This window comes from Agrilus planipennis, unplaced genomic scaffold (assembly GCF_000699045.2).
Source record: "Agrilus planipennis isolate EAB-ADULT unplaced genomic scaffold, Apla_2.0 scaffold80, whole genome shotgun sequence".
Classification (NCBI taxonomy): Eukaryota; Metazoa; Arthropoda; class Insecta; order Coleoptera; family Buprestidae; genus Agrilus; species Agrilus planipennis.
Window position 1 is genome coordinate 194,348 of NW_020438873.1, and position 26,613 is coordinate 220,960.

Sequence of the window (26,613 nt, forward strand, 5' to 3'; positions counted from 1 at the left end):
AGGAGTTTTGCAAAAACTGCAGAAAGTTACCTAAAATAAAGTGCTTAAATAATTAATAGATAAAAAAATAAAGTTTTATTAATGAATTTAAAACTTCATTGAATTATGAAAAAGTTGAGGCTTTAACGGCCGACGTTATCTGAAAAGGGCTTGATGACCATGGTACGAGATTAGTTAATTGGTTTATTTTAATTTAACATTATGGGCGTGTTTTTTCTATTTATTAAATTTCATCTTTGAGTAATAAACAGTTAATATGAATATGTTTACAAACTCGTCAAACTTTTTTTACGATAAATCATATGACACTTAAAAATGATCTAATTATGAAGATTTATGTAGATTTACAAAAGACGCTTAATTTTAAAATCATTAGCAATTTTAATTTTATGATTTAATTAACAGAATATTTTTTCATTTATTGACCAGCAATTTACATTTAGTTTTCTCAGAGAAGATACATGAACTCATAATCATTGCAAATATTTTTTTATCACATGCATTAAAAATCTATTGCTGGAAGATATTTTTTGATGAATATTATTAATTTTTTCATTAAATCGTGTTTTATAAAGGATGTTTTTCGATAGTTTGACGATTAATTTAACAGTTTAATTAAAATATTTCTTACCCATCCTCCATTGGCTGCGATCCAGTCTGCTAAGCCACCCTCTAAAATTTCAGACATTGCTTCCATTAAAGCATGCAAATATTCAGGATGTCCTTGACAAACTGAATCAACAGCTAGGCCTCCGGATACAGCATATATTGAAACTATTTTGGCCCAATTTATTTCACTTTTGAACAATTCGTGACTTATAGCAACAAGAAGTCCAGCTGCTGTTTTCTCAGTTACCAAAACTCCACCGGGTGTTGAACTAGCTTGACGAGCTATATCAGTGTATAATTTAGAATGAATTCTTTCTAATTCCATTCCTAAAAAGCATGAAATATGTTCACTTTAAGACCATGTTGTCTGTCTTAACGACCTTAGTCTAGGTGTATTTCTCTTTTGGAATCCTCAGGGAACGTCGCAGTCTCAGTACAATTACAACGAAGGACATTACGTCCTTGCAACGTTCCTTGAGGAGGTAATTGACGAAACGCTAGATAAAGTTATTCAAGAAAAAGAGGTCGTGAATGCCTGACTTTTTTTTCATCAGTTATTATGCTTAAGATTACATATCAACATTAGAAGAATTTCTTTCGAAAATGTCCTGCGTAATACCAAAGGGTGAAATGTCGACAAAGAATGTTAATTTACTATGGAAGCCTGTGAAACTGTTGTTTGAATGTTGGTGTAGATGTTTCAGAAGAAAGGAACCAAAATAGTCCTACCCAGATGACCCCTCAAGAACTAAAAGGTTTTACTTTATATTTTATGAGGAAATTTGAGACTTAAAGGTAGTTAGGTAGAAGCGGGCTGAGTCTATCTGTTAATAAATTTTCAACTACAAAATCATTTGAATAAAATTTTTATATTATAATGAAAACACGGATACCGGGTAGATACATAAATAACAGCAGACACATATGTATATGTGCTTCGTTTACTTTATGGACATTCTCAACCCGAAACGGGTTTTTAGATTTTAGATATTCAAATGTAATATACGTAGTACATATATATAATTACTACCCTATTATTAGGTACTAGTAATAATTAAACAAAGCGGAGTTTGAATATAAAGAACTTGGGAACTACACTAATGCTATATACTATACTATAGTTTTATCATTTTTTAAGATTTGCCTAGGAAAGATTGAAATTAATTACATAAGTAACTCATTTTGAAAATGTTAAGCAAATAATTATGTATATGAGATATAAAAATTATACTTGACTTGACTTCTGTATAGTTCAAAATTTTTCTTTATCTTATAGTCGTTGAACATTTCAATCAAAAATTCCATCGCGTGGTAAAAGAAATAAAATTAGCATATTATATTACTGCTGACAACCTCCTAACTCTTATTCATGTCTGTAAAGTCCCATTAGCCCGTTCAGATAGAAAGGTAATTTTTTATTAAGAGTCTTTTAATAGAAATGGTAAAAAACTATGAAGGTAATTTACCTGCAGCAATTAAACAAGGGTACACTTCTCTGATAGTTGTTCCACTCGTTGTACCAATCATACTTCTCACTCTGTATAGTCCTAGTTTCTTATTAAATATCCCGGTCCTTTTTAATCTATTTCTCATATAAATAGCGCATAATACCTAAAATGTAAAAAGATCAAATTTCTACTTACGATTAGAAAAATATTGGTAATCACGAAATGTTGACTGGGCCAATAAATTCATTATACTCCTAAAGAAAATTGAAACTAATTACGTTCAGTGTACAAAAAAAGGAAAAAGTAATTTTTGAGGTTTGTCTGTTCGAGAGTGAAATGTTATTAAAAATGTTTTCACTATTCCAATTTACAAATTAATCCAAGGTAAGTCAATCCAATAACAGCATTTTACCTTTCCTTGAGTAATTACTTCATCGAGACTAACAGCAGAAGATCGCCAACCGATTGTGTTTGATAATTTTCTAGATACAACATCCCCAACATTACTAAATCTTCTCTTAGCTATTTGATTAACTTCCCTAAGTGGTTCATTGTTTCCACCTTGAGAAAGACCAAGCAAATTAGCATGTAAAGCTGCAGGAAAACTGTACTTCCTTCTATTGATAGCCGATTTTCCTGAAGTTAATCTTGAAATTGTTGGAGTTTCGAAATTAACTTTTCTGTCTGATGTAGGGGGATTTCTATTAGCCATAAGGGTGACGAAATATACCACTAATGGACGGATAATAAAAACTTAAAAACATCATCTGTAAAAAGTTATGATTAATTTTATTATTGTTTGTTAATTACTTAGGTATATCTATATTTATATGTAGCAGATTCAGCGTGTAGTAAATATTCCACCAATGCAGTTTATCTATTAGAAAAAAAAGTATTGCATCAACTAGGAATCGAACTTCGGCCGCTCATGTGACAGGCGAGCATTTTAATTATTAAATTTTACCTGCCTTAACGGGAGTATACAGGGTGATTTTTATTTTGTATATAAGTAATTATTGTGAGATATCCTACGTTAAATTTCGACGTTCTCATATTAAAATACAAGATGCACGTCTACAATTTTTGACTGACTTCGAAACAATGAACGAAAATCGATTTGAAAACTGTTGGTAAAAATAACGGTTTCATTAATAAACTTAATAAATGTGAACAAAGTGGAAGCCAAAAGAAAGGACAATAAATCAACGAAGAAATTACTTTACCCAATTACCTAATCGTTTACTTTTAAACATGAAGTCATATATAAGATTTGTATGTACATAGATATGTAATACACGCAAGTTTTATCTGTTTCGTATGAGTTTATTATTATGCAGCTGTTCTTTGTGCTTTCCTAATCAGTATTAAGGCTGAGTAATGATTACTTGTGTATATGTATATGGATTAAAATAACATTACAATAGATTACCAAACATGCGTCAGGAAATGTTCAAACATGAGTATGGTGATGAACACATCGTGTGGGTCCAAAAGGGACATCTAAACGGAAAAGTTTAAAAAATACAGTCAAAACCGTTTACTACGGCATCGTTTAGAACAACGTACCGGTTATGTTGACCAAAATCATAGGTCCCGGCTTAATTCTATTAGACCGTCTTATAAAAAACACTGGTTTTAACGACATTGCTTATTACGACATATCTCTTTAACCGACTACATTTAAATGATATTTTTGGAGAATTATATCTGTTAGAACGACCAGTTGTATTGTAAACATTTGAATAGGTAACAGTATCTACATCTGGTACAGTAAATGACCGTTAAGATCGCAAAAGTAAACAAAAACGTGTCGAGTTTAGGGTCTATTGTGATTCTCAGAATATTTGCTACTGAAGCTAAGGACTTTATTGATGTAGATATGATGATACATTAATCAAAATTAAACGTGAACTACAAAGTCTGTATGCACTACAGAAGTGTTCCAAACAGACTACATTTCCAGATTTTATTAATATAGAAAAATGATAATTATATGTACAAATTGTTTTTTATTCTAATGAACAGTTTCATATGCAGGGAAATTATGATGATACATTAATTAAAATTAAACGTGAACTACAAAGTCTGTATGCACGACAGAAGTGTTCCAAACAGACTAAAATTCCAGGTTTTATTAATATAGAAAAATGATAATTATATGTACGTAATGTCTTTTTATAATACGTTTTATGTAAAATAAATAAAATGTAGTTTTATTTTATATATGAATATATTGATCACACATTCAATAATAGGTATTAAGTACATAATAACAACGGCCCGGCTATTACGACTATCGGTTTTTACGACCAAATATGAGTAGTCCCTTCGGTGTCGTTGTAACAGATTTTGACTGTAATACCGAACGCAGAATTAAAATTTTTAAGGGATCGCGAAAGTCATGTAAAACCATCATGAATTTCAATATCGGGTCATTTAAAACATTAAGTCATCTAGGTAGTCCTCGAATTTTAATCGAAAAGGAATTAATTAAAATTTACATACCTATTGTAATTTTAAAGTATCAAACGGTTTTCGCATCATGAGTAGATACGATATGTATACAGGATAGATATAATTGCAAAATGTTTAAAAATTTATTTAACTTTTAATTTTTCGAAATTGAAACTATGTAGGTAGTTAAGCATGAACGAAAATCTTGTTTGTTGAGTGTTTTCATGGACAACGTTATATAATTAGTTAACATAAAAATTAATTCGCGTCAAAGCGACGATACACGTTTAAATGTTGTTTAAGAAGTCATTACTTATGTTTATACACACATACGAGTTTTTGCACAAACAACATTCTGTTTTAATTACAACAGTGTTTGTTCTTCTTTATTATGGATAATAAAAAACAATTTAAAAAAATTACACTGCATTTACCGACGACGCTACTTCTAAATTACCGTTACCATTCGATACTTACGATTAGCAATAAGCAAGTTAGGTATTATGTGTAGCACTATTAATTAATTAAAACGTTCGCTAATTTAGCGCGCTTTAGAAATAATGTTCTATCTCTTATCAGTAGTTCTTATTGGCCAGTTAAAATATCAATAAATATTCAGGACTGTTTTTACATATCGCGTAAACTATAGAAAATAAACACTATAAAAACAATTTTTGTACAGATAAGTCAACAGTTAATTTACAATAGGCACTGCCGTTTCAACTTTGATAACATTCTTACTTAGATCGTAAATTTAACAGTAAAAATTTATTAGAATTGCACTGTTAAATATAGGTATGTGAAATTAAATCTAAGTACACCTATATATAGCAACTTACCTAATTACAATTACCTACTTCTCTTTTCTTTAACACATTCACATATTTTTTAAACAATTAAATGCAATTAGATATATACAAGTTATCAACCGAAGTGATTATTAAGTATTTATAAACACCTTAACTTACGCGCATGATTTTATGTACTTATTTATAAAAAATTTGTCAAAAGTTCTCAACATAAGCAATTCATTCTTGTTAGGGCAATAAAATTTTCAGCATCACGTAAAACAGCGAAATTTTGTAACAAATACGTACTTATAATCTTTTATTTGCCGGTGAAAATTCTAAACACGTTACTTCTGTAAAGATCGTTTTTGGACTGTATTGTATAAACCTATTGATACCTACGAACTGTACATATCAAGGTGTAGACATGCTTCAACTGTTATTATATGTTAGCCTCGTTTACTGTTGATGTTGGCGCGTGTACCTGTGTATTAATTAAGTTCTTTATTCAAAAGTATGATCCACCTCAAAAAAATCATCAGAATGTTTATTATTTTGTAAATTTCAAATCGGTTTTTGGGTTAATACGATTTTAATGTTGGCATTCGCCCTTATTGTTTTTTATTAAATATAAGTACCAACTAATTTTTATCTTAAAAGTATTGTGTTCACTTTGTTTTATAAAAAGATTTAGTTGCCTGTAAATAATCTGAATATGTACATGCGTAAGCCAAGAATAAGAATTCAGAACAGTTGCTGTAGTACGAAATCATTTAATAAGGTATTTTCTTTCTAAAATTTTCTTAACACTGATAAGTTTGAGTCACGTCACTCTTTTAATATAGTAGATTCAGTTTAAAAAGGTTCTTATATATAACAAGCAATGTATTTATTGTAAAAAAAGTTAATAATATGATGAGTAAAATAATTGAGTATTTTTAAAATTCAAAATGTCTTACGATTAATTTGAAATTTACATTACAACTGCCCTCTATGTTCGAAGTATGCAATTAAGTACCCCAAGTAACTTCAAAAGGAAGATCTCTTTTTTGAGGTTTGTATTTTGAATAAGCTATAATTAGCTAATTATGATTATGACAACACAACACACAACAGAGCAAGAATGGTTATGACGAAAACAATAAGAAAGTTAATTTTCCGTTTAACTTAAAGTGTTCGCGTTTGTAATTAAAGTATTTGCATTTTATTATTAATAACCACCACTGTTGCAAAGAATTTGTGCAAAAATACGGATACTTTAGTGCTGTAGTAAATTGTATTACGCGTGAAGTTGCAATGATAAATAGTGAAATTCAAATTACGTTTTGTTATATTTAATTAATTTCATTATATATCTCAGTTTTTAGCAAAATGGATAGTGATATTCTTACAACTTTAAAAATCTTGATTATTGGAGAAAGCGGAGTTGGAAAATCAAGGTAATCTTAATTTGATCATATAATATTTAATGTTAATTATTTTTTTGTTTGTACTTAGCTTGCTTTTGCGTTTTACTGAAGACAATTTTGATCCAGAACAAACACTTACCATTGGTGTAGATTTTAAGACAAAACGACTTAATATCAATGGTGATACAGTAAAACTTGCAATATGGGATACTGCTGGACAGGAACGTTTTCGAACTTTAACCCCCTCATACTATCGAGATGCCCAGGGTGCTATCCTCGTCTATGATGTTTGCAATAGGATGACTTTTGTTAAACTCGAAAATTGGCTAAGTGAATTAGAAATGTATTCTACAAAGAGTAATATTATTAAAATGATTATTGGTAATAAAATTGATCGAGAAGAGAGAGAAGTCAGTAGAGATGAAGGAGTAATTTTTGCAAGAAAACATCAGACTCTTTTTGTGGAAACCAGTGCAAAAACTAAAGATGGGGTACAGTGTGCATTTGAAGAACTTGTTGAAAAGGTACTTCAAAATAATTAATTTTTACATATTGGTTTTCAGAATAAATTTAGTATTGTAGAATACTTTTAAGATGCATAAACATTACTTCAAAATGTACAGTTGCAATTTTTCAACCCAATTACAGGGATCCAAATGTCTTCTCCTTTTCATCTTTTTACAACTTATGCTGTTTCAGATTATTCAGACCCCTGATCTCTGGGACAGTTATTCTCCACAGAATAATGTTCATGTTGGATTGAAGGATCACCCTGAGGATTCATCATGTAGTGGATATTGTGATTTGCTTTAGTAGAACTAGTTTTAACTTTATCCTTTACTGAAAAAATGTATATACATTAATGCATAATTGTATTTAAAATCTTGTCATTTATCTTTTTCTTTTAAAGTTCTAGTGAATCAGTATGTTTAAACATTCAGTTAACTACTGTATTATGATTTATAAGAAAATTATCTCCATTCCAGATAATTACTTAATTGGCCAGTTAAAATATCAATAAATATTCAGGACTGTTTTTACATATCGCGTAAACTATAGAAAATAAACACTATAAAAACAATTTTTGTACAGATAAGTCAACAGTTAATTTACAATAGGCACTGCCGTTTCAACTTTGATAACATTCTTACTTAGATCGTAAATTTAACAGTAAAAATTTATTAGAATTGCACTGTTAAATATAGGTATGTGAAATTAAATCTAAGTACACCTATATATAGCAACTTACCTAATTACAATTACCTACTTCTCTTTTCTTTAACACATTCACATATTTTTTAAACAATTAAATGCAATTAGATATATACAAGTTATCAACCGAAGTGATTATTAAGTATTTATAAACACCTTAACTTACGCGCATGATTTTATGTACTTATTTATAAAAAATTNTTATAAATGCTTATACCTATCAGAATAAAAATACTTGAAAAAGAGTGAATGTTATATTGATTCATTAAATGTACAACTTTCATTTATCTGATCTGAATTTCACGTGTGGATGATATTCCAATATGTTACCTAGTATAAAAAAAAAGTATTGCTACGATCGGAAGGCGAACTCGGAAAACCCCCGTAGCAGACAAGCTTTTAATTGCAAATTAATTTAAATTAATATGACAATACTTATAGTTACACAAACAATTTTTGTTTTATACACATTATGGTACAGTACCTGTTGAAAGATATGTTTAATTCATCCCTTTTTATAATAAACGCCGAGAAAACGTTGAACAAACCTTGAGGTTCAAGTATTTATAAATAAGATTTTAGATTGCAAACACTAGAATCATAATACAATTTTTTTTTTATTTAGACTTTTGTTTTTATACAATTAAAAAGAATGCAGGTGCTTTTTATTGTTGAAATACCTACCGTAAATGCTGCTGTTTATCGAATTTATTTTACATTAATTTATTGAATTTCATAAATACTGCGGTAGTTTTGGAATTATGTGCCTTTACAAAAGTATGTAAAATGAAAAGTAATACGAATATTCATTAAATGAAATATCATTAGCCTTTCATAATCTTAAGAAAACAATACGAGCTAGAGTATTAATTCTATGCAGTAAAAGAGAATGATAATTATATTCGTAATGAATATGTATTACAAAATATGTTTTGTCAAATTGTGCAGAGAGGAATAACATCTAAGATAACATTCATATTTTCCTTCTGATAACACATCATGACAAATAATTTAATGTAGTAGTGAATTTAACGGTAAGATATGCAGAAGTCCAGAAGAGCGGTTTTTATTTTAAATCAAATCTTTGCCAATAATTATACCAATTTTAATAATAATGCTAACGTAAGTTATACTGCATATCAGTCTGCAATGTTTTATCTCTACTTTGTTATAGTTGTTTCGTTTGGAACGTAATGGAATATTTTTTAAAAGGAACTTCTTTTTGGCAAGAACAGTAAATGCTTTAGTTCAATTTAATTTAACAGATATAGGGGAGGGTATCACTGAAGTTGTCGTAAAGGAGTGGTTTGTTAAGGAGGGTGAACAAGTATCTCAATTTGATAATATTTGTGAAGTTCAAAGTGATAAAGCTTCTGTTACTATTACAAGTCGATATGATGGAATTATTAAAAAATTACATTATCAAGTAGATGACACTGCTTATGTGGGAAAACCATTAATTGATATAGAGACAAAAGAGGGTAAGTAACTCAATTGATTTATATAAATGTCAGGTTTTGCGATTAACAACTTTAAAGAAAAAAATTCGAGATTGTAAAATATAAATTCACAAATTCTTCGAATAAATTTTTGTTTGTTTTGAAATTTAACTAGTAAAAATATTTAATTTGAAAATTTTCAATTTAAAACAATGAACAAGGTATTAACGTGTTTTTGAAGTAATATTCTCAACAGTAGAAATAATTACTATATTAACATATTGCTTTTGAGATTTCTTGGATATCTACAATCATATTGAATTTTACAGAAATAAATAATGAAGAGAGAACAAAAAAAGTGAATCCTCTGGAAGTAAAACAAAATGTTAACACGAGTAAGTTATTTTTTATATTCTATCTATAATTCTTCCATATTAATAAAGAAACTTTAGATTTAATTTCAGAATCAACTGTTCAAACCGAACAATTACAGAATAGCACAGTGCTGTCTTTGCCTTCTGTGAGGAGATTAGCCAAAGAAAAAAATGTAAAGTACACATCTTACATTGTCTTTCTAATAATAACAGTTTTGAAAAACTTAGGTTGATTTGTTAAAAGTGATCCCAACCGGCAAGGGAGGTAGAATATTAAAAGAAGATGTTTTAAAATATATTGGAGTTCAAACTGTGTCCAAAAATGAAAAAGAAAAAATTATTCCACTAACAGGTTTTCAACCAGCTATGTTTAAAGCGATGACTGCTGCTCTGGTAATTTTTGCAAAATATCGCTTATTGTGTACTCATTATGCCAAATGAAATCACAGTATATATATACTCGATAGTGTAAATCAGCAAAACTATATTGTTCACACCATCGATTTGTTCAAGGGATGTTACAGTTAAAATGTAATAAATGTATATAATTTATAAAATAAACTTATATACATATGTGCTCAGTAAAAGGCAGACACAAACACATAACTGTAATAAAATATTATTTTTTCTTAACTGAATTACTGTAATGAAATTATGACCAACAGTTTTTTTATCACTTCATATGATTGTCTACAAATTCATTATCATACTAATTCCACTCTAACACACCCAAATATCGATTTCTAAAGCCAATCGATATCTGTACCTATAAGTGAAGATTTAGTTCATTAACGGTTTTCAGTGGCAGTTCACATTATGCGGGGTTACCACTTTGCGGTGTTCACACTATCGAGTGTCTTCTGTCATTTTTACTACCTTATATGATGTACAAGTATTTTTTTTAGAAAATTCCGCACTTGGTGTATTGCGAAGAAATTACCGCTACAAAGTTATTAGAAGTTTTAAAACTAACTAAAAGGGAATATGAAGAATCGAAAATAAAAGTAACATTAACGGCGTTTTTAATTAAAGCTGTTTCAAATGCTTTACAAAAATATCCGATTTTAAACGCCTCCATAAACGAAGACTTCAAATCCCTTACTATTAAACATTACCATAATATAGGAGTAGCTATGGACACAGCCCAAGGTTTGGGCGTTCCAGTAATAAAAGAAGTTGAAAATAAAGATATAAAAACGATAGCTCTAGAATTGGAAAAACTGTCTAAGTCTGGCAAAAAAGGGAGTTTTAGTAAAGAAGACCTAAGTGACGGAACATTCTCTCTATCAAATATAGGATCGGTATAGTTTTACTGTCGTGATATTAATATATTGTGATAAGAGAACTTATTTTGCATTTCAGATTGGTGGAACTTATGCAAGTCCAGTAATTTTACCTCCACAATTAGGAATTGTTGCATTCGGCACAGTAAAGGTAAAAAATAAATAAACAAAATACAGGTACGAAATAGAAGTACGGATAAATTACCTTATGATCATTAATTTACAGGTGCTACCAAGATTTAATGACAAAATGGAGGTAGTAAAAGAGTCAGTTTTGTGGATTAGCGCTTCCGCTGATCATAGGGTAATTGATGGAGCAACGATAGCTCGTTTTGTAGAGACTATAAAAAGGGAAATTGAAAGCCCACAAGGTTTAATTGCAGTTTGAAATGTTATCTTTAAGAAAATCAGATCTTTGAAATTAATTAAATGAACATTGCAATTTATGATTGTTTATGTATCAAAGGATGATTGAAATCAAGTTTTCTTAAGTTATTTATAGAGGGAATTAAAAATGATGCAATAGATGAATTTAAAAAGTTTTAACCACTACGTTAATTTTTATTGATTTAAATTCAATATAATCAATGAAAACAAATAGTTTTGTCCCAAAAAGAACATTATCTACCATTATTTGATAATATACATACATAATTACCAATTTCTCATTTNAAAGACTACATGAAAAAGTGAGTTCAAGGCTGTACTTTTATTTTCTTGTTCAGCATGGCTTGTTTTAAGTTTCTTTTTAGCTCGTATGTCTGCCATTGTCTGCTCTATAGAACGAACATCTTTCTTGTTTTCACTAGGAACTAAAGAAAAACTTATGAAAAGAATTATTGAGGATCTTGAATAACAAGAGTTTACCAAATCCGTATGTTCTATTAGTTTCTGTTTTCTTTGCTGCTTCTAATGCAGCTTCAGAACCAATAAGGTGGACATATTTGTCTTTGTAATTAAAATTAGGAATAATTTTTGTAGGCTGTTTTTTAGATTCTTCCAGCAATTCTAGCTTTTCTTTTTCTCTCTGGAAAATATTTATAATAAACATAAACATGATTATGATTATTACAATATATAAAATATAAACACACTTTTTCTAAAAGTTGCTGCTTTATTTGGTTATTCCAAGGTTCACCTCTTCTTCTTGCAGCTAATTCATCTTCACATGGTGGACATTCCCTTCTGTAAACTCGAACATATCTATCTAGACCATCTGTTCCAAAAGCATACGTTAAAAAACCTAGCCCTTCTGCAACTTCATGACTAAAATGTATGTATTTAAAAAAAAAAAAGAACAAGTCGTTCCTTAACTTACATAACACTTCTATGAATTTGATCCATGGGAGTGAACTTTAAGTTATTATTTGCAATATCTTTAAAATAACTTAAAATCTTTGTTTCAACTCTCTCTTTAAATTGTTTTAATCTTTCTCTTTCTGCAAGCTGTCGCTTTTCTATTTCTTCCTTTCTTTCTGAAATTGGAAATATTTTCTTTACAAAATTTAACACAACCATTTAAAACTCACTTTTGATTATCATTTTTTCCTTTTCTGTAAGAGATGGAGGTTTCTCCATCGAATTCATGATAGATCCCAACAAATCCATTTTTTAAAATGAAAATTCTTTGACAAGGAAAGACTATGGCTTTTTTAGATTTGCTTCTCGTATAATATAATGTGGAGGATACTATACACAATTTGCTTAATGATATAATGAGTGGTAGTCTCAGCAAAGTGTACTATTATGATTTTACGTGCACGAAAATTTACGTTGGTGTTACAAAGTAATTCCTACCATACAACAGCAATTTATTGCGACATTATTTGAAAACAAGTAAGACACTTTAGGAAATTATGGAGTGATAAATTAATAGGAAGAAGTTAATTTAATCCTATTATTACTATTTAACCACTTGAAAAGTTTACAACGCCAAATAATAACAACAATAATATTACAAATTTACCACCACAGTCTGTCAATTTAAATGACATTAACATAAAGCGGTAGGTGTGACATCTACCAGTTTTTTCTAAAATAAATTGTTGAGAGAAATCTTTCAGGTCTCGTTTATTCACAGTTACCTTTTATCAAATTTTTTTAAATCGGTTCGCGGGAAAATTATTTTTTAAATATTAACTGAACTAATAAAACTTTGAAAGAACGTTAAAATGAGAATATTGGTAATGAAGTCGTTTAAGTCGAATAGGTGTATATGTGAAGTCAAGAATTGTTGAAACTAACCTAATTTAGTTCTGCCACCTTCTCCTCTTAACTCCTGTTTCTGCTTCTAATATGTCTCTAACTAAAAGGTCTCCTATCAACGTATCTAATTTTTAACCTATTGCTATATCATCTACAAATCTAAGCGTACTAATCATTTGCCTGTGTATATCTATCACTAAAGTTGTCCTGTCTTTAATGATTAAAAAGCAGCTGTGATTAGAGATGTGCAAAATGGTTTTTGAAAAGTATTTAAATACAAAATGCAAATACATTTTTGATTTGTTATTTCAAATGTAAAATCAAATGCAAATGGTCATTTGCAGGTCAGGTCACCTTATAGCAATTGAAAGTGTTAAAAATTTTTAATCGGAGGTATGTTGGAGGTGTATTTTAAATGCAAGTGTTTCAAATAAATCACATCTCTGCTCATTTGTCCTTGTATATCTATCACTAAAATGGTCCTGTCTTTAATGATTAAAAAGTAGGGGTTTTAGTGTGCATCCTTGTCTGGCTCCTTTTCTAATATTTATTTCTCTACGTTGCTGCTCTAGCTCTATAACTATCTGTATCTGTATCCTTATGCAAACTTTATATCCCTGTATCTCATCCCTACATTTTTAAGTTTCAATTCACCTATTACTGCATTGAAGTCTCCTACAGGTATTAGGTTTTTCTGCTCTTTCACTAAAGTTAAATCGTTTTCTATATCTGCATATACAGCTTCTACGTTTTCATCATTGTAAGGTAATGTAAGCATATAGACCTGTAGTATTACCGTTTTTACCGGTTTTTAATTTAATCGTAACTATCCTATTGTTTTTTGTTTTTTTTTTAATAACTTTCTACACTCTGATCGGCTTTCTTATGCATTATTCTAGAAGTCACTCTGGAAGTCTCCAGCTTCTGGCCAACGGACTTTACTGATACTTACTATATCTAATTTTAGTCTATCCATTTCAACTTTCAAATATTGTAACTTCTCTTCTTGTTTCATTGTTCTAATATTCCACGATCCAACCCGTGAAATATTGCATCATCCCTTACCGCATTTAATGATATTATTCCACGATCCAATCCGTGAAATATTGCATCATCCCTTACCGCATTTAATGATATCCCCCGAGGTAGTCCTCGCCCGGACATTTGACTGGGTTTTGGAGTGTTATACTTGGGGTATCATAATGTGGTGGTTTCCCGTCGTCATTCACATCGCAATGTTGTGCATCAAAATGCCATGCCGATCCACGTAATCTCTGTCATCCTGAGTACTGAAAAAAGGCTGCTGTCCTCTTTCAGAGACTTGTCTTTTTCTGATTTCTTATTAAGAATCCTTCCACTATGACTGTAGCTATGGTTCGGTTCCCTGAATCATCCAAACGCGGGAGCTGATTCACCAATTCAAGTTTCTATAAGATCGTCAATGTTCAAGTATCGTCAGATCTCTACTCCTCTTAACTTCTGTTTCTGCCTCTAATAAGTCTCTGACTAGACCTTCATGCCTGAGAAGGTGTCCTACTAACGTATCTCGCCTATTTTTTATTGGCTTCCATAGAGTCCTCTGTTCTCCTATTCATTCTCATACCTATTCATTTTTAAGTCTCTCTATCCACGGTATCCTCATCGTTCGCCTTTAACACCACATTTCGAACGCATTTAACTTTTTCTTTTCTGCCGCGCCCACCATCCATGTTTCACATCCGTACAGCGCCGCGCTCCAAACATACACCTTTAACAATCTTTTTCGAATTTCTATTCTAGATGTCACTCTGGAAGTCTCCAGCTTCTGGTCAACGGACTTCACCGATACTTACTATATCTAATTTTAGTCTATCCATTTCAACTTTCAAATATTGTAACTTCTCTTCTTGTTTCATTGTTCTAACGTTCCACGCTCCAATCCCTTACTGCACTTAATGATATCCCCCGAGGTAGTCCTCGCCCGGACATTTGACTGGGTTTTGGTGTGTTATACTTGGGGTATCATAATGTGGTGGTTTCCCGTCGTCATTCACATCGCAATGTTGTGCATCAAAATGCCATGCCGATCCACGTAATCTCTGTCATCCTGAGTACTGAAAAAAGGCTGCTGTCCTCTTTCAGAGACTTGTCTTTTTCTGATTTCTTATTAAGAATCCTTCCACTATGACTGTAGCTATGGTTCGGTTCCCTGAATCATCCAAACGCGGGAGCTGATTCACCAATTCAAGTTTCTATAAGATCGTCAATGTTCAAGTATCGTCAGATCTCTACTCCTCTTAACTTCTGTTTCTGCCTCTAATAAGTCTCTGACTAGACCTTCATGCCTGAGAAGGTGTCGTACTAACGTACCTCGCCTATTTTTTATTGGCTTCCATAGAGTCCTCTGTTCTCCTATTCATTCTCATACCTATTCATTTTTAAGTTTCTCTATCCACGGTATCCTCATCATTCGCCTGAAACACCACATTTTGAACGCTTCTTACCTTTTCTGTTTCGCACCCGTACAGCATTGCGCTCCAAACATATATTTTTAACAATCTTTTTCGAATTTCTAAATCAACCGTTCGCGAGCATTGAAGTGACTCCTTTTTATTGAAGGAGACTCGACCCTGTGCTATCTTCTGCTTTATATCCCTACTACTCCTTTTGTCTTGACTTATCTGACTTCCTAGATACCTAAAATTTTTCGTCTCCTATCTTTATATTCGCTCTTTCCCTACTTTTTGTTTCCTTGCATACCAGTATTTGTTGTGTTTTACTTTTATTTATTTTGATACAATACTGATTTGTCAGTACCGCTTTCATTTTATTTAAAGCTACCTCTAACTCGTCCTTGCTAGATGCTAATATTGCTATATCATCTGCAAATATGAGTGAAGTACCTACACCAGGGGTCGGTAAGTAATTTTAGGTGGGGTTCAGATGTTTCTGAAAATTTTTATTGAGGTCCTTCCTACCTTCCTCCTTATAATTCAACTTTAATTAATCACGTTATCATCATGATAAAGTCGTCAGTCCTAAGATTGGTTGGACACGCACTTCCACTCTTTCCTATCCTGAGCTAATCTTCGCATTTACCTAAAACTAAAACAACCCACATCTTTAACTGTTTGTGGTGATCTAATCTAGGTCTACCTCTACCTCTCCTAATTCCCGTTTCTGCCTGTCTCTGACCAGACCTTCATGCCGGAGAAGGTGGCCCACCAACCTATCTCGCCTATTTCATAATGACTTCCGTATAGTCCTCAGTTCTCTTATTCTTTCTAATACCTCTTAATTTCTAACCTTCTCTATCCACGGTATCCTCATCGTTCGCCTTTAACACCACATTTCGAACGCATTTAGCTTTTTCTTTTCCGCCGCGCCCACCATCCATGTTTCACATCCGTACAGCGTCGCTCTCCAAACATACACCTTTAACAATCTTTTTCGAATTTCTATATTAATTGTTCGCGTTAATCGAAAAAAAGTAGCATAACCTGACGATATGGTCAAAGTAACAGATGATAGAAGAGCCAGAAGGCAATAAACCGTGCGATAGTGAGCGCGTAATTCATTAATAATTTTGATGTAAATTGAAGAGTAATTAGTTAAATAAATTGGTAGTAGTGCGAAAGGTGTTTTATTACACGATAAAATGTATAAAACGTACATATTACGTAAAGGGATAGGTATATGTCAATAAAATCAAAAGCATTTGTTTTGCTCTATAGTGAGTACTAAGTTTTTTGATATTTTTAGTGATGTTGATGAAATTTTAGTAAAATACTTAACTTAAGTCATTTAAATCATAAATGTAATGAATAACATAAAGAATTAGGGATTATTGTAAAATTGGTGGAGGTGCCGGGTAATTATTACTTTACATGGAGTAATGCGCTTCTTTATCGAAAGATCTTTTTGAGACTTGCAATGAAGGTAACAAGACAATGTTCTAGAATGAAGATGAAGCTAATGCCAGCTTTAATTTATGAAACCGCCTACATATTTCGAATAAAATATATATTGAAATTTTTCAAACTTCAAGCAAAAGAATAACTTTTTTTAAAAAAGTAAGAATCTACATAGAAACTTTGAGTCTAATTTTTAACTATTTACAACTCCCTTATATTTCATCATCATCATCATCATCATCATCCTCAACATCATAAGGTCATCAGCTCTTAAAGACTGGTTGGACACGTACTTTCCCTCTTTCCTATCCTGACCTAAGCTTTGCATTTTTCTAAAACTAGAACATCCCACATCCTTAACGATTTCTAAACACTAATCTAACCTAGGTCTACCTATCCTCCTCTTAACTCCTGTTTCTGCTGTGAATATGTTCTCTTATATTTACTTGTGTATTACGTAAAGGATAAGTATATGTCAATAAAATCAAAAGCATTTGTTTTGCTCTATAGTGAGTACTAAGTTTTTTGATATTTTTAGTGATGTTGATGAAATTTTAGTAAAATACTTAACTTAAGTCATTTAAATCGTAAATGTAATGAATAACATAAAGAATTAGGGATTATTGTAAAATTGGTGGAGGTGCCGGGTAAATATTACTTCGCACGGAATAGTGCGCTTCTTTATCGGAAGACCTTTTTGAGACTAGCAATGAAGGTAACAAGACAATGTTTCAGAATGAAGATAAACTTAATAGCAGCTTTAATTTATTAAACGGCTCATATATTTCGAATAAAATATAAATTGAAATTTTAAAACTTCACGCAAAAAATAACTTTCTTTTAAAAATTAGGAATCTACATAAAAACAGTCTAATTTTTAATGATAACTTATTTAACTAGCTTAATCTTACAACTCCCTTATATTTCATCATCTACATCATCATAAGGTCGTCAGTTCTAAAAGACTGGTTGGACACGCACCTCCACTGTTTCCTATCCTGATCCTATTTCTCTAAAACTAGAACGTCTAACTAGGTCTACCTCTAAACCTCTTAACTGCTGTTTCTGCTTCGAATATGTTGTCTTATATTTACTTGTGGATTTTCTGATTGTGATTTATTTATCTAAATAAGTGGAAACTAAGTGAATAAATAAGGACCAGACATTCGATAGTGAAATTGGAACATACTTATTAGTCACCAAAACATCCCTAAACAGGGCAATTGATGCTGTTACAAATAAAAGCCGACGATTTTAATAGGATGACCAATATATACCCCGCTACGGTACAGCCCCATTCTGAGGAAAAGTTGGTGGTAGGTTGGCATTATTGTTAATTGTTAATTTTATACGACGACGAATACACTCGAGATTACAATCACCAAAAATACGAAACATTAATAATTATTTACGTAAATGATCCACATATTCAGGCATTTAAGCGAATTAATACATGAGTGTGTTCGACCTCGACGTCGTCGTGACGTACGGCGTCGTCGTCGACAAGAATGGAGTCGTCGGTTAAGGGAGCGCGTGCGCCGCGACGCTAGCGTCGCGACGTGGACTCGTATCCCGGGTCGTAAGTAGTTTCGCGACGACTGCCGTGTTGCTGTTAGCAATGACGAGCTGATGTCCATCAGAAGCTCCCAAAGTGCAATCGGAGTGCAGTTTTGTGGATAACAATTTTTTGACCAGTGCGATGCCGGTTGAACGTACAATACGTCCTCGAGCCAAGGACTACTTACTACCCCGTGTACTTGTGGAAGAAGACGTGAAACATTACCGCGACCGAACGAAAATCTCATCCACCGTCGTCGCTGTCGGTTCAGTGTAAAAATAAGTCAGTCGCTTGCCACACTGCGTAACTAGGTATGCAACAAGCTAATCAGCAGCATGTGGGCAGTGGCGGCGGCGCTGGTGGAGACGCGAACGGTGGCACTTCCGCCGGCGGCCTTATCACCTCTCCAGCCGCGACGGGCGCCACTGGCACCGCTACGGCGGCCAAAAGTAACATGAATGGAGGCCGTTTCGACTTTGACGACGGCGGTACGTATTGCGGTGGCTGGGAAGACGGGAAAGCTCACGGACACGGAGTTTGCACCGGCCCGAAAGGACAGGGCGCCTATTCTGGGTCTTGGCACTATGGCTTCGAAGTTTCTGGCGTTTATACTTGGCCCAGGTAACGTAATTCTCAAATTATAAGAATTATGTACAATTACACGTTAACCACTCGTTACGTCGGAGGCGTCTTCCGGAAAGTAGTTTGCTGATAGTCGAATGTACTGTCATTCCCCTATACGTCTACATTCAATTCTGCCTAGGCGATACAGAAACTGGCTAGATACATCTTGTATTTGGTATTATATTAGGGTGGCTAATGTTCAGCTATATTGTAAAGGGGAATATACTTTCACCGCACTTGATACGCACCACATTCAAGGTTTATCTAATTAAGAAGTTGAGATAATAACATATATATGTATATGTATCTACAAACTATTAAAACATCCCTGACTTATTCGCTATAGCAACTCAACCCAACCTTTAAAATATTTTCAGAGAAAACAATGGGTACATACAGGGGCGCAACAACGTTACAGTTTGACTGGGTGCTCCCATCATAATACTATAAATCAGGCCTTCTTAAACTATGGGTCGCGACCCCAAATGGGGTCGCATAGCAAAATTCTGGGGTCCCAAGAGATTTGAATGTACATTGTTACCTAATAAATAAACCATCAAAGAATATTTATTTATCTTTCTTGGGGTCGTGAATGAAAAAAGTTTAAGAAGCCCTGCTATAAATAAAAATAAAAAAGGTCACCATTGTATTGAATTTCTTATACTTGAAAAAATGGAGTTCGGCTGCTAATTTACGAGCTTGAACTATTTGAACCTAACTTTCAAGTAGGGTTATTATCTGATTCGACTGGAATTGACTGGGTGCCCAACCCAATCGAGTGGGTGCCCGTGCACCCGTGCACCCCCTCGTTGCGCCCCTGCGTACATGCATACATGATAAGACTTTGCATTAATCGAAATTAAACAAAAGGATCGTTCCTTAAGAATTTTTATCATGTTAATTCGGAAAACACAATTTTAACAAAGATTTTCCAGTTTCATATTGGCTTTAATCTGCCATTTTATTGGACTGATTTTTATAAATATTTTTGTCTGTTACCAGCTTTATTACCCCCGATGACTAGGTGTTTTACCTCTGTAAGGGTAATTTTCTCTATAAATTCGGAACCCAGACATTAGAGGTTGTAATATATAACTTGCAATGGAACTATAGCTACCGTAAGTTAGTTGCTTTTATAAACACCTAGTTGGAATTGAAAGTAGCGATTTATTCGAACTGGTTGCGACATTCACATTGAATGACTAACACAGGAAAAATTGGCATTCAAATTTGCACCATACAATACATATAGGAACAGGAGTGTCGTCCTTATTCAGTGTTTCTGTTGAAATGTTAATAGCGCATTAGGGTTTACGTACATATTGATGTTTAATTTTTTAATTGAAGAATAAAAAGCAATTGAAGGGGTAAAGGTTTTTTTTATTATATTATATAATCTATCATTAATATTTCACTTTAAAATTATGGTAAGATATTATATATCCCATCTTGTAGATGCTACGGAAACATTTACCAGAAACATCAATAAATTTCACCCTTAGCAAACATCCAATTTTATAAATAAATACAACAACTGACAACCACATTTTAAAAGAATAAATACACATAGTAATTAAAATGGTAATACAAGGTATTTCCTGTATTTGCTATTTTAAACTGACAGTTGTCATTTTTTCAAAAAATTGTTATATTGATTGTTTGATTATTAGCTAATGTTAAAATTTATTGATATTAGGGTTAATGTTTCTGTAATAACTATAAAATGAATTGTATGACTTCCATAAGCTTACCCTTTTCAACTTGAGAGGAGAAACGTTGGTGGTAGATTTATCCCAGAACTGCTTTTCATTCTTCAATATTGATACTTTTGGGGAAGATTTAGAACTACGTTTAATTTTAAATATGTTAATAGTCAAAACACTGTTTGAATTTGAAATTAGATTTATTTTGTGCATACCTTAAGTGGCTGCCTATAAACGATACCTCCTACAGTGTTTCATAATCTGTGGTCTGCAGAAACCTGGGGGTCCGCGAGTATATGTACAGGGGTCGGCCGCAGTCTCACCTATTCAGCTTTGAAACTCAATTTCAAAGAACATCCTTTTTATCAAGTTTTTGAGTGATTATAAGGAAATATCAGATCAAGCACTGAAACATTTACTGCTTTTCTCAACCACATACCTCTCTGAAAAAGCATTCTCTTCTCTTTTGTATATCAATAACAAATACAGAAACAGATTTCAAGTGGAATCCAATTTGAGATTACAACTTAGTAGTAACATCAACCCAAATATCAGCAACTTAGTTGCGAAGAAGCGACACCAACCTTCACATTAACATATTTTTTTATGAATATGTTTTTTTTTTGTATTTGCAGTACTAAAATAAATGGTCTGAATTGTTGTTTTTTTTGTATATTAAGGGGTCCTTCGACTTGTGCTTGATTTCCTAGGGGTCCGTGGACGGAGAAAGGTTAAGAACCATTGCTCTACCAGCTTGGACATCCTCTAACACAACATGGTTTTTAAAATTTTTGAAATTAAATTTTTGCAAAAAGGATTTGTTTCTTCTGTAACAATTAATATACGGGTAATTAGCCCGTTTTTTGCAAGCTGTCTATCACAGGAAATATTTCATCATGAGTTTGATTGTTGCATATATTGGTAATAGATATTTATGTACTTTTACATTGTCTTCTTCGATCCAGTCGGCATCTTTCAAAAAGTTGCTCAGGCCCCCCTTTTGATGTCATATATTAAATTCTAGCATTGCATAGTGTTAATGTGTTTTTTTGAATCTTAATTAAGTAATGGGAATTTATAAATAATATTAACTCCACTGCTCGCGAAAACGATTAATTTAGAAATTCGAAAAAGGTTGTTAAAGGTGAATGTTTGGAGCACGGCGTTGTACGGGTGCGAAACATGGACAGTGGGAGCGGCGGAAAAGAAAAGGTTAGAAGCGTTCGAAATGTGGTGTTATAGGCGGATGATGAGGATATCGTGGGTAGAAAAGGTTAGAAATGAAGAGGTATTGGAAAGAATAGGAGAACAGAGGACTCTATGGAAGTCAATAAAAAATAGGCGAGATAGGTTGGTAGGACACCTTCTCAGGCATGAAGGTCTAGTCAGAGACATATTAGAGGCAGAAACAGAAGTTAGGAGGGGTAGAGGTAGACCTAGATTAGATTACTCTTCGCAAATAGTTAAGGATGTGGGCTGTTCTAGTTTTAGAGAAATGCGAAGTTTAGCTCAGGATAGGAAAGAGTGGAGGTACGTGTCCAACCAGTCTTAGGACTGATGACCTCATGATGATGATGATTTACTCCACTTTACTAAGTAAGACCAAATGTTCTGTAACGTACCTACGTAACTTAATAAAAACCAAAATAAAATAAGTAGAAAAAGGACATGGTAATAATTAAACAAAAAGGGCTTACTCCATTATTACAGTACATGTTTTAGCTTCTTGTGGAAGTTATACGTTGAAAAAAACCTTTTTAACATTTTATGTTCTGAATGAAATGAGAGATCTTACTTGCTATTTGCCTCATTAAAATCCGTTTGTTCGAAAATAATGAACCCTAATACTTTTTGGCACATGCGTAAGTTACTTAATTACTAAAAAATCACATAAGAACTTGGCTGAATAGAAATTATACAAATTTATGGCAAATAAAATTGAATAAACCGAAATAGGTACAATAATATGATTAAAAAAAAAAAATGAGGGCAATGTGGGAAGACTACGATTTTTTGGTAAGTTGTGTTTTAGGGTACCTGATAACATATTAAAAATTCAAATCGTTATTAGACTTTTTCAAATTTGACCATTTATTAATGCGTGTATTTGGAGGGCGAGGTAGATATCCTTCGATTGTATCATACTGTGTCTACGTGGTGCTCTCAGTAATATATTTTTTTTTAATTTAGAGGTGTGGTACAGACTTTTTGATTTTATTTATTTATTTTTTTGGTTCTGAAGGGTACCTACTGATGGCAAATCTGCAGTGCCTTTAGATTGCGCTTATAGCTAAAATTGCATATATTTTCATGAAATTTCAAAAATATAGGAAATTAAAATTCAGTTCAACCTTTTCATGTGAGTTTTTGTTAATTAATTACCTAATACACATTAACAGGTACCTACTTATAGAAACATTAATTAAGTGCTCCTTTCTAATAATTTTCCTATTTAAAATAAAATAAGGTCAAGAAATATTCGATTTATGACCAAAAGCGTGCCAAAAATATTCGTTCTTAATAAAATAGAGAGTGTTGTAGATTTAACTGAAAAAATAAAATGATACGTCCATCTTTTGACAGTTACAATTAAAAAAAGAAGGAAGAAAAAGTAAAAGCTTTTAATTTTTGTTCGTGTTTACTTGCGATGATTGTGGACAAAAATAAAATTGTGCTGTCTATTTTAAAGAAGTGGGTTAATGAAATTAAATCATTATGTTTAACAGTAACACCGTAAGGCACCTGTAATTTAAGGTCAGCTTCAAACAATTACAAGGAATGTTTGGGAAACATAATGCGGTCAGAAAATTTGGCAACTTTCCTTTTGGATTAGAGAAGCGGTGGGCGGATATTTTTGTTTTACAGTATATTACACCAACTGATGGCCATGAATTACAAAGGCGACTATTTAAAACGGATTCTTTACTATTGAGAAACTAATCTAGTACATCCAGAAAATCTTCTTATTTATTATAATAAAAACCAAAAATTGCAACAGTCTATTTAAATGCAATGGTGCTGGAAGATTCAGCTTTCATGAAGGTCGCATATGAATTTCAGGGACTTCGCATGCGGCGTCGAGGACATACATTCCCTACCCAATGGCTAAACTATTGTTTACTATTTGGAAGAATACGGGTCCAGTTGCCCTGGTCGTTTTTTATATATTATTTAAAACCTTATATCAGTAGAAAGGGCTTTTTTGGAAAACAGTTGAATATCTCAAAAACTACTAAAGACGGGTATAGGGAACTGTTAACAAAGTCAATCTAAAATTAAACAAAGAAACCAAAAGTATATAGGGTGTTCCATTAAAAAAAAACGAAGTTAGTAGCATTCAGAAGAAATGGAACACTCTGTATAATTGAAGATATTTTCTGTTTATGCACTATATGATTCCAGACCACTTTTATAAAATCATCTTTTTTAATCAAATGTATAATAACAGAGTTATTGACGAAACCTTCTTGGGTAGAACACCCTGTGTATTATGTGAAGGGAATTCTTTAAAAATAGAATTCGGTATGGAACTACCATGAAATAAAGGTCAAAGAAATATTGTGTTTGCTAAAATTTATGATTTATAAAGTGATCTCAGAAATTAAAAAAAAAGATAACATGACAATATTTATGCTACTCAATAAAATAACTTTCCTAATCCGAACTTCTACAATGCTATTAGTTAATTACGTTCGAGTTAAGGAAACTTTATACAAAAATTGCAACAGTCTGTTTAAATGAAATGGAAGATTCAGCTTTCATGAAGGTCGCATAAGAATCTTACGGACGCCGCATGCGGCGCCGAGGACATACATTCCCTACCCAGTGGCTAGACCACTGTTTAGCATTCGGAAGGGTACGGGTCCCTGGTCGTTTTCCTGTAGTTTTGTTGGATTATTTAGAACAGCGTTTCCTAATACTTTTTGCACTGCAATGAACTCCTTATGTATCTCACGTTGGGGAATACGGGGTTGGATAAATATTGGAGCATAATTAAATCTTTCACTTATTTTATGTTTTTCCATCAGCACCACGTACCAATTTCTACGATTATAAAGGGAGGGGAGGGGGTGAAAAGGGGTCTTCCGCCCTATTTTACAGCTATGAATCTTAGTGTAGGTCTGAGGGTTTGGTCACCGGCGCTCGTACTAATGATGAACAAAGCAAAACCAAGATCAAGACTGTCCCAGTCTTGGTATTGGTTTTGGTCTTAGTATTGCTCAAATACTTCTAGTCTTGGTCTTGTCTTGCGTGCTAAGTCTTAGTCTTATTCATTTAATCTGTTATGGTTGTGAGAGAATTTATCCTTGATCAATGCATAAAGTGACCTTTTCTTCAACACATAAATTGACCTTTTAGCGAACACAAGGCATTTGAAAGAAGTAAAAAATATGGAAAAAAAATAGTTTCCCTCTATATTCCAACCATGTGTTATCTAGACATAAGAACAAAGAACACTTACTTCGAGGACATTTTTGTAGATCCCTTTTTTCAAACAGTGGTAAAGTTACTTTTTTTTTATATTTAATGTTAAAATCTGGTAAAGCAAACTGAAAATTTCAAATATCAAAAATGTTTTCTTCAAGGAAAAGAAAATACTAAAGTTGATACAAATAGTTTAACTCCTAAATCCACCGGAATTAATAATTTTTCGTCTTGCGTATTTAGTCTTAATCTTGCATCCCGGTTTTAGTGTTGATCTTGTTCGTTCGTTGTTGAGTTTAGTCTTGGTCTTACCAAATTTGTTCATGACTAGCTTGTAGCCATTGGAAATTAAACTGTCATTACTTTTTTGTTTCTTCGGGCAGTTCGTACCGAGTGGCGTAATGTAGTAGTTAGATCACTGTTTAGCATTGAGGAAGAGCATAATTTCTATCAAAAGTTATCATAAGCTTTATGATTATACACTAACTGCATGTAGTTATCTCCATCAAAAAAAGGAAAGTCCTATACGGTAATTTTATAGAGAAGAAAGGTTTATGAGTTTGTCATTCGGGGGTACAACTACGGAACTGATTTCAATATCTTTTTTACTCTTCGATGAGTGTTACTTCCATTTAAGACATAGGCTATCATCCATTCCAGACGATTTTAGAGGAAATAGTAAAATAATTGGCAAGAGCTAGATAAACATTTGAGTGAGTGAAATGGAGAAATTCGAGTCCATAAAATACGTCACTCACAATTTTACCTTTTTGGATCCCTCCCTTCCCCTTCGTCACGTTAAATTACACTTTCAGCAATTCTTCTAACAAATATTATGTCACAAAGGCTAACCCACCCCCTACAAGTGCATACAGTCTGAAACATTAATTATATTACTGACTATCTACTATATTACAGGCTTTTAAGTATTGAATGAGAATGACTTTCTATCGTAATGAAAACATTTAAGAAAAAAATTAATATAGAATCGATGAACTACGGATGCTAAGCCCTGCCCTTACTTGCGAACGTATTTCATGAAGTCCCTAAAGGGTTTGTACGTTAAGAGAACAAAAAATATTCGAATTAATTTCGAGCTGTAGAAGTTTGACTATCGGTTTTTAAGTTTTTAATAAGTACTTGATAAATATATATCAGTAGGAAAAATTAAAACAGTTATATATATATA

At 32.4% G+C, this 26,613-nt stretch overlaps 5 protein-coding genes across 6 annotated transcripts in view; 3 read left to right on the plus strand and 2 right to left on the minus strand.

Moving 5' to 3' along the window:
- Positions 1-5,711, minus strand: LOC108734787 (bcl-2-related ovarian killer protein homolog A-like; the record flags this gene model as incomplete). Its single annotated transcript, XM_025979626.1, has 5 exons — positions 5,351-5,711; positions 2,470-2,824; positions 2,076-2,220; positions 632-936; positions 1-30 (listed from the first exon to the last, which is right to left on the minus strand). Coding segments are annotated over exons 2-5 (780 nt in total), but the record flags the coding sequence as incomplete, so codon positions are not given.
- Positions 5,712-6,384: 673 nt separating this feature from the next.
- Positions 6,385-7,701, plus strand: LOC108734788 (ras-related protein Rab-18). The gene is made up of 3 exons (XM_018466466.2): positions 6,385-6,738; positions 6,797-7,232; positions 7,408-7,701. Exons 1-3 carry the CDS (start codon positions 6,671-6,673, stop codon positions 7,519-7,521), a joined length of 618 nt encoding a protein of 205 aa, XP_018321968.1. The 5' UTR covers positions 6,385-6,670; the 3' UTR covers positions 7,522-7,701.
- A 1,077-nt stretch (positions 7,702-8,778) lies between these two features.
- Positions 8,779-11,557, plus strand: LOC108734754 (lipoamide acyltransferase component of branched-chain alpha-keto acid dehydrogenase complex, mitochondrial). 2 transcript variants are annotated; one of them, XM_025979664.1, is made up of 8 exons: positions 8,779-9,042; positions 9,095-9,401; positions 9,689-9,754; positions 9,824-9,906; positions 9,962-10,126; positions 10,639-11,034; positions 11,096-11,167; positions 11,243-11,557. In XM_025979664.1, the coding sequence occupies exons 1-8, from the start codon at positions 8,962-8,964 to the stop codon at positions 11,402-11,404; spliced, it is 1,332 nt and encodes a 443-aa protein (XP_025835449.1). In that variant the 5' UTR covers positions 8,779-8,961; the 3' UTR covers positions 11,405-11,557. The 2 variants fall into 2 exon arrangements, with proteins under 2 accessions (XP_025835449.1, XP_025835444.1); XM_025979659.1 differs by having other exon boundaries at positions 8,782-9,042; positions 9,812-9,906.
- Positions 11,558-11,670: 113 nt separating this feature from the next.
- On the minus strand, positions 11,671-13,463 carry LOC108734755 (sperm-associated antigen 7 homolog). The gene is made up of 5 exons (XM_025979631.1): positions 12,546-13,463; positions 12,335-12,491; positions 12,111-12,282; positions 11,884-12,043; positions 11,671-11,828 (listed from the first exon to the last, which is right to left on the minus strand). The coding sequence occupies exons 1-5, from the start codon at positions 12,622-12,624 to the stop codon at positions 11,671-11,673; spliced, it is 726 nt and encodes a 241-aa protein (XP_025835416.1). The 5' UTR covers positions 12,625-13,463.
- A 5,187-nt stretch (positions 13,464-18,650) lies between these two features.
- LOC108734783 (junctophilin-1) overlaps positions 18,651-26,613 on the plus strand; it is a 75,608-nt gene continuing 67,645 nt past the window's right edge. The window contains exon 1 of the mRNA XM_025979654.1: positions 18,651-19,293. Within this exon, the coding sequence (XP_025835439.1) occupies positions 18,986-19,293 (308 nt within the window). The 5' untranslated portion in view covers positions 18,651-18,985. The remainder of the gene's footprint in view (positions 19,294-26,613) is intronic.